Here is an 8,747-nt window from a genome sequence, read left to right as displayed (position 1 = left end):
AGTTAACCTTAGTATTTAAGAATAATTTGTATGTGTGTGGGGGGGGGATGTTGTACGTGTGTGGTATTTAGTCATCATGTAATTCATATTAATGGAGTCTTTACATGTTATTAATTGGACATTAGTTTAAGATCACTGGGGTATGTAAGCCTAAATTTATGTAAAACAGATGAAAATTGTAACAGGAAAAATATAACTTTAATACACTTTAATGACCATGTTGACATGGAACTGCAAGCTTTTAAGTCTATTTGAAAAGTTGCTAAAGATTCTAAACTTTCTGCTTTGTGTGAAGCTTGTAAATGATCTGGGATCCATCACCCCAAGCGAAGAGCTGCCTTTCTTTGGGATTGTAATGTATAGTGGAATGGCTACCCTGACGTTTTGGAAAATGTAATACTGGGATTTCATAAGTATTTACAGCATCCAAAACATCATAAACACATTGTATGCGAGAGGTGCCTCCACTAGGAAAGTTGTACACAACATAGAGTGTGTTGCATGCCATGAAAGCTGCTTCAGCATACTTGCTATTGCATGATGTGTCCCACGTGTGCTGCACTGCCATGGTTCTGTGGTTGATTTTAGTAATTACAAGGTTTCCACCAGTCTCTGGTTCTGCATGGATTGCCCAGAGCCCATGCTCATCAATGGCAAGATCGATTTTTGTAGATGGAGAAAGCTGATAGACAGGAGTCCTTCCAGCCCCTGGCAGTAGCATTTGGTCAGCTATATTTCTTTTTTGGATATTGAATTTAATTATCTCATTTAAGGAGCCATATCTGTGATAGAACAGGAAGCCCTGATATATAATGTGGCCAGTTCCTTGCCAGGGAAATGGCAAGGTGACTCTGCGAGCTTTTAGTGTATGATTGCTTTCCATGAATATCATCATGTTTGCAAATTCGAAAATAACATTATTTACAGAACCATTTAATAAATAGATCTTTGTATGCTTTTTGCCAGGATCTTTCATCCAAGAGCCATGCTTATCTCCAGTCTTCTTAACTATCTTTAAGGACTTAATACCTGCAAGCATGTGATCACAACCTGCAAGGAAACACCCAAAGACAAAAAAAAATGAAATTAGAATACCTGTGAATTTTATCATTTCTTTTCTTTGAATTACGTAGTTTTCTTTTAATCCAACTATAATGCCAGGGTCAATATATTAGTAAATGTTTCAGCAGCACAGCAATGGTAATTAGTGTTGAACCTAATTTTATATGATATATTCAACATTTCCTGCTAAGGAAACTGCATATCTTCAACTATACATAGTGTGTTTTCTGCTCTATTAGACCAGTGTTATCCAAAGAAGAATATTATTTGTGTACGTGAGAAGAAACCAAAAGCACAGTAATTTTCTGATTATTCTTGTCAGTTCTTTTACAGGACTGTAGTTTTTACTTCAGAGAAGTGACTTATGTTTTAGATCTACACAGTAAAATAATAAAATTAATTTCTTAATAAAGGCATACAAGTTAAAATCCATTTTCCTGACACACAATATGTATAGTATTTTTGTTTCAGGACTTCTCTGATCCTCAGTTAGCCTTTTTTTTTTAAAATTTATAATATAAGGACACATAAAAATAGATCATAATATCAGAAAGCTAAAACACTGGGTTATCTTCCCATTCCCCTTTCCAACAGCTGCAGCACAAAGGAACTAGTACAAGTACATAGATCACAAAACTGGGAATGCCCATACGTTAAGGTGGTCTTTAAATGAACTGAGATGATGTCTGTGTTATCAATTCCTATGCTAGAAGCATGGCTGGTGGCATTACATAGTTGTTTACCTCACTACAGGGATAAAATTGGCACCTGCAGAGTCTGAGTCATAGCTTCAGCCTCACTACACTTCGTATGCACTGTGCACAAATGTTGAAGACCAAAAGGCACCAAGCTTGTGAAGACTCAGGCACTTAGACTCTTAAGATCTTTATCAAGGACCATCCTGTCCAGGAAAAACTCTACTGCAAAGCATATTAACAAGCTTGTTTACCAAAGGCACTCATAAATTACAAGAGACACTGTTTGAAGTTTAAAGAATTGCCTTTAGTGAAGTGCAGCCATTTTAGCAAACAGGACAAACAAAACCCTGAGGGAGGAAGTTCTGGCAAGAGATGAAATGGAGAAAGCAAAACCAACCTCCCTGTTTGGCCTGATACAAACCTATTGAAGTCAGTGGCAAGATTCCAGTTGCCTGCAGAAAGCAACCTTTATGTCATTTATGTGTACTGATACCCTCTGACCAAATCATTTGGATATTGCTGCCACAGCATGGATTTTTTTGTTGGAAGGCCTCACTCTGGACACACCTTCCCTGAGCAAGCCACAATAGCTTTCCCAAAACTAACTTTTATTGATTAGATAGACTCTAAAAACTTAAAACTGTTGAGTCAAAACACCTAGTCAGCCTTAGCAACATCTTCCTTTTCAGGAGAAAATACCAGATTACTGTCAGAAAACTGAATAGTGTCTCTTTCCTTGAGAGAAGATTTTTAACTCTCCTTGACTTTTATAACAGCTTGCAGGAAGGCTGAGAAACTGAAACATTTGCAGTGTGTAAAAAGTTTACCAAAATTTTTCCACATTCTCCTCAATGAGACCTTCAACTCCTACTGTTTCTTATCACACCCCAAAATGTGCAGAAGTTAATTTCCCGTTTCCCATCCAAAGCAGGATGAAAGTATCAACTACTGCATGTAAAAAGTGTTTCTGCTTGATGGTTATTTTCAAGTCTGTGTGAACTTGAACCAAATCCAGTAACAAAGTTGGATTTAAAGACATTTTTTTTTTCTGCTAGAGTTCTGGAGCCACTCAGCAAAAATAATTGTAACTTCTGGTTAATATATGGTAACGTAGAAGCAGAGCTGCTGTTTCCTGGAGTTGAGGGTCTTGCTACTTTTTCTAAGTGCTGCAAGATCTGCACAGGCAATAGTTTTGCATTGACTTCAATGGGACAAGCGTATGACTAGTATTGACTAAAGTAAAGTTGCTATGAACTGCTGCAATAAAATGAAAAGTAATAATTTCCAACAAGGTAAAATGGAAAGTAACTTTTTTCCCCTCTGAAACTCTCAGAAAGGTATAATTTTGAAAGTGTACTTACTACAGATACTTTAGCAATCCCTAAATTTTTCTGCCTCTCAGAAAAAGGCTAATGTGCAAAAAAATCTGTATCTAGAAAAAAAGAAATGTTGATGCTGAGAGCACTCAGTTGTGGTGTAGGAGTAGAGCTTAGAAGCAGAATAGAGGATTGCTTCTGTTACCATCTGCCTTAATAGTCTGTTGCTGGAAATGTTCAAGGGACAAATGATAGACTTATTTGTAAAATTAAATCAATCTAATTCTGTTGAAGTTAGTGGAGTTGTAGAGTTGATTATGCTAAAGATCTTTCACCTGGCTTTTTTTTTTTAGTATTTTATATTTCTTATTGTTTGTTTTTCAATTTCTTACAACTTTTGAATGAAAATGACTACTTCAAATATGTATAATATGTAATTTACATCTATAGTTCGACTTTCTTAAGGTAAAGATACTTATAATTATAAAACTTAGTTTATTTTTTAAATAAGTATAGACTATGCATATATTCTTCATACTAGGTACCTTAACAGTTTTCAAATCAGAACTGAGCTTTGCTTGTGGCTAAGTCAATGTGCTCTCTTGATAAAGTACATGGAGGAGAGAGAAAGAATAACAGAGAAAGACAGTAAAAGAGATGCAAATTGTATGCAAATGGTAGAAGTAAATTAGGCATTTTTATTAACTCATGAGTTCACTTTTGAGCTGAGGTTTTGACCTTTGCTCAATCAAAAAAACAAAGACCACCATTAATTCCTCGGCATAGGTGCAACACACTGAAATGCACTGGAATTTCTTCTGGAACTCTTGCTTTACAAGAGCATCCCTTCAGAGGCTTTTAAAATTACTTTATACAAAAAAGCAGCTTGCAAAGAATCAATCTGATATGCAGTAGGGTATCTGCAAAATAAATGTTTGCAATGTACTTTCTTCTTTCCCTGTCCTATACCTTTTTTGTAGTGTTCCTTTTTTGTTTGTTTTAAGACTAGTATTTAGACAGCCAAAACCCCAATTATCTGTGGTATTCACATAACTTGATAAGATTTGTTATCTCTGTATAAACATACATGCATTGGCTAGGGGACTGGATCAAAATTCTGGAAAGTAAACTGTTCTTACTTGCATTAAGCATGAGTTTAAGTTTCTTTTTTTCTTCTGCTTTTTCAAGTAGCTGCTGTTTCACCATGTCTTCGTGCACTTCTACACATGTGACAGAATCTGTGACAGATCCAAAATAGTCAATGTCCCTTTGTGCTCGTTCAATTCTTGTTAGCAAATTCTCTACTTCACTTTTAACCTCAGCCTTATAATTGTTCAGTCCTGCCAGGCGTGACAGTACGATCTTTGAAAAGTCTCGGAATTCTTCCACGTAATCCAGCATGTCTTGGTTGCACTTTTCCAGCCTCTTCTTGAGTTAGAACACAGGAAGAAAATATATGGATATACGTGTATATACTGTGTAGATTACAACTTCATTCATGATTACTTTAAACAAGTGCTATTCTGTCCTTTTCAGTTCCCTTGCCCCCCATCTATTTCAAACCAATGGTCAGTTACTGTATGTCTACATAAAGAGGACTTATTAGACTGGCATTAACATTCACAGTTCTGGACAAAAGTACACTTTTTTTTTTCCTGGTGTGGTTACTGAAGACCAGACACTTTGTTTTGCTGCCTAAAGAGGAAAAAGTGGTCTGGTGGAAACAGCTGGAGATACTCAAGGACACATGATCTCTGATAGCTTGCTTCCCAAAAACTTTTCAGAACTCCTTCTGTAGGACCACTGATGAAGCAGCCTCAAAAACTATTCTGCAGGAAACCTGCAAATGTGAATATTTCACATAAATGCACCTCTTCTGACCAAGACAGTATACAGTGTGGCTATTTTCATCCATTTAAAATGGAAAATGGAAATACTGACATCTCTGTGTTTGAGAAGTTTTGTTTTGGGTTTTTTTGTCAGATTATGTGCTGTGTTTTTTTTAAATACAGATGTTTCTTTATATCCTGCATTGCTAAGGGTGAGGAAAGTGATTTCTCTGTTGTAATGCAGCTGCTTCTGTAGAGGTCTTAGGTGGCCTGAAAATAGAAGCCCAACTGCCACTTTGGGAAGATGAGGAAGTTGAGCCAATGCGTAAGCCCAAAGACACAATCCGAGCAGATAGAACTGCTAGGCTGGGTGCTCTGATCGGTGCTTTAGGCACAGATTTCAGGTGCTTTGTTTTAAGGTGGTGTTTGACTGGGGAATGTCTGAGTTTTTACTGAGTCATTGGTGCAGTATACACGTGTTCATGTCAACTTGGTGGTGGTTGGTTGGTTTGTTTTGCAAGGTGTGGTTTTTATGTGTGCTCTCCCTTACCCCCACCCCCATTTATATATGACCATAAATCCCCAGTAAGCTGTTTAAATACTTTCTACCAAAACTTTATTTTAAATGTGTTCAAGAGTCCTCTTCAATACCTGACTCAACCTTTCCCTGTTTTTTTGTTTGGTGTCCCTTGCACCAAATGCCACATGTGGAATTGCATCATTTTTAATGTGTGCTGGAAATTACCATGTGAAGTTATTCCTACAGTAGTTAATAAAATTTAAATCACAGTCTACACAATGAGAACAGAATACCAGGCTAACCCTTCAGTTCTTTCTGTGTTGTGAAGTTAAGACCAGTGAGAGCTTTGTGCAAAAAAGGGAATGCAAGATCAGGCAAGTTAAATCTTCTCTAAAAGTCTGCCAGTGCAAGTCAGGAACCACGGACGTGTTAATGATTTAAGATTAACTATGTATGATTACAGCATGCCAATACTGAAAAGGTATTTTGCAGTACTGGTAGTTTTTTACTGCAGAAAAAGAAGCAGGTAGTGGTACTTTTATATAATTAATTGAAAGCAAATACCTATTTCAATCTCCCAGCTGTAAGGGGATTATTTCAACTCCTAGTTAAAGTGCAGATACACTGCCAGTTTACACAAATGTGTCTTAAACTTCCCTTTCAGGTAGGTTCAGCTGTACACAGAAAAAATACCTGATAATTTCTATCTCCTTATTAATACTTGACAGCATTTCTACTGGTGATAATATAGTTACACTGTTCACTAGGATGAAATGTGACAGTACTATCAAAATATGCATATTTGGCTAAATTCACTGATGACATAAAAAAATACAAATTATAACAGATTAAAAATATGACACTACAATTAAGTCCTGTAATAGATATTGATGTGCTAATTAGGAACCATTATACTTAAAGGTTTAACTTCAATTTTACTCATTTATTTGAAAAAGCTGGAAGTATAGCTTCCCAGTATTGTTTAGCATACAAACTGTTCTGTGTTCACACACATACAAGAACTTTCATACTTCTTCACACCTCTTTGCAGTTAGGCAGTATTACAGAATGATACAGATAGCACATACCTCTAAAGACAGCAAACGCCGATCAATGTAGTTCATCAGTGCTGCATCTTGCATCATATATTGTGCTGCTCCCATGATGCTTGTGAGGAGTGGAACTAATAAAAATCGGAGTTGCAAGACTACCATAGTTTCATAAAATTGTGAAGCAAAAAAGTAGTGAATTAATTGTGTGTGTGTGAGTGTGGAGAGCAATCCTAAACACACTACCAGTCCAGGATTAAAAGAAATTTAACAGTTGTCTGATGCTGCAATGTGAAAAAGTAGTACTAAAAATTACTAAAAAGCTAAAAGTACTGTGGCTACAACTATTAAAAAGACTTAAAATGGCTGTTGCAGTTAGTCATTAAAAAAATAAAGTTGTGGAAGAGGAACTGAATGTGTTTATTTCTAGAAACCAGATGACTGCCTTCCAGTTTGTGATCCTGTGATCAATCCCAGATGTTCAGCACTGAGTCACATAAAGCCTGTAGGCCAAGTTTTATTAAATACAAATAAAAATAATTTATTTTCCCTTCTTTCTCCTCCCATCTGCTTTCCTGTGTGACCAACACAGTGCAGTGTATTCTTGGTGTAATTCAGCATAGATTCAAGTCAGCGGAGCGCTGGTCACTCTTTCACAGGAAGATCTGATGCATGATATTCTGTAGCTATTTCAACAACCACAGCTGTTACTGTAAAGCAGTCTAAAGAAACTGTTTTCATTTCCAGTATTTGGCCTATTTACAGTAGGACTGCAGACCATATATAAAATTACTTAAAAAAAAATATCTTTTTCCTTCCCCTCTTCTCTTGCAAGTACCTTTCTAGCTAAAATCAATATCCTTAACACAGTTCTGTGTCAATTCAATGGAGTCATCGATATGTCTCTTCTTCCAGAATAATTCCAATAATGCTAACATTGTATACACTAGGAAATCAGGTGTCAGGTTGTTAGAAAGCTCCCTTTGTATATGAAGCCAAACTTGATGTCTCTGTTTCTCTTTCTCAGAACTCTCCAGCCCTTCACTTTTTTTTTCCTGTTTTCTTTCTCTATGCTTTTTTCCCCTCACATTTACACAGCTTTCCTTCTCTTTCTGACTGCCTTGTGTGCATGTGACATTCCCATGGTTATTAATCCATAGTATTATGGAAAATGGCAATGATGTCCATGTCAGATGCAGTATGGTTAAGACTGAGCATCTGGTTAAGCATCTGGTTAAGAAGCATCTGGTTAAGAACTGAGCTTTTTGGGTTTTGGTTGTTGGTTTGTTTTGTTTTGTGGGTTCTTTTTGTGTTTTGTTGCTTTTTTCCCCCTTTAGTTGTTATATTTTTTCCAGTTCTGTTCTGCCTAGATTTATACGTATACATGGGGTTTTTTTCCAGGTGCATATTAGCTGTGTATGTAATAAACAAATAAATGAATAAATACATGTGTATATATATGATGGTGATTTACAGCAGATTTGGTTGTCATGCATGGGAAGACATTGATCTCAGTGCATGGGATGTTACACAGTAACAGAGCAGAAAGATTTTTCCTATCTCAAAGAACACTTTTTCTCTTGTGAGCTACTCCTGGAATAGGTTTCCTATTTACTATCTTGATTTGACAGACAAGCCTCTAATAGGAGACAAGTATACTGATGCAAGTGTATATGCCATTTCACTGTTCTTGTCCTTCTCTCTCTGAGTAAGATGGTATTCTTTTCTTGTCAATGCTGCTGCTTTGTTGCACTTATTCCACCGTTTTACCATTTGGTGTCTCTGTTTTGACAGCTGTTTGAGGTTTACAAATGAAAAAAAATGGGATATTCAACTCCTTGTCTGTGTTTTTGGTTTTGAATTCAGATGCTAGGGGAGTTTTATGTGTTTGGAAAATTATGTTGAAATTAATTCAGAGTGGATACTAGATCTGGGGAAAAATGACATTTCTTTAATATATTATTTCACTCTTGTACCATTGCATGCTATGTTTTGTTAGATTTTTTTTAAAGTCAGTTTCTTTTTGGCTTTTCAGTTGGTAAAACCAGAGCTGTGCCACAATAAGGCAGGCTCTTTGCAGTAATTCGTGGCACTCTATTGTACCTGCAAACCTTGTTAAGGTCAAGGGGAATGTGTGTAAACTGTAAGTTTGCTTCTTCACAGAAACTCATTTCTCCATCACACTCATAGTGGGGAAATCTTATCTGTCATGAGATAGGACCTCAGCCATGGAGACCTCAAGATTCCTGTTCCTTGCCTTGTCTGAGACAAGT

At 36.5% G+C, this 8,747-nt stretch overlaps 1 protein-coding gene across 1 annotated transcript; it reads right to left on the bottom strand.

Moving 5' to 3' along the window:
• Window positions 1–271: 271 nt before the first annotated feature.
• On the bottom strand, window positions 272–6,639 carry OLFML1 (olfactomedin-like 1). Its single transcript, XM_010187731.1, has 3 exons — window positions 6,514–6,639; window positions 4,216–4,504; window positions 272–1,050 (listed from the first exon to the last, which is right to left on the bottom strand). The coding sequence occupies exons 1-3, from the start codon at window positions 6,637–6,639 to the stop codon at window positions 272–274; spliced, it is 1,194 nt and encodes a 397-aa protein (XP_010186033.1).
• Window positions 6,640–8,747: the final 2,108 nt, after the last annotated feature.

Source organism: Mesitornis unicolor, unplaced genomic scaffold, assembly GCF_000695765.1.
Source record: "Mesitornis unicolor isolate BGI_N332 unplaced genomic scaffold, ASM69576v1 scaffold7327, whole genome shotgun sequence".
NCBI classification, from domain to species: Eukaryota; Metazoa; Chordata; class Aves; order Mesitornithiformes; family Mesitornithidae; genus Mesitornis; species Mesitornis unicolor.
This window is presented reverse-complemented; position numbering and strand designations above follow the sequence as displayed.

Bases quoted from the DNA above. Each gene is read 5' to 3' on its own strand.
- OLFML1 (XM_010187731.1), bottom strand. From the start codon at position 6,639: ATGGTAGTCTTGCAACTCCGATTTTTATTAGTTCCACTCCTCACAAGC. The intron at 4,505-6,513 runs GTATGTGCTATC...TTCTAACTCAAG, and splicing joins GGCGTTTGCTGTCTTTAGAG to AAGAGGCTGGAAAAGTGCAA. The intron at 1,051-4,215 runs GTAAGAACAGTT...GTTTCCTTGCAG, and splicing joins TAAACTCATGCTTAATGCAA to GTTGTGATCACATGCTTGCA.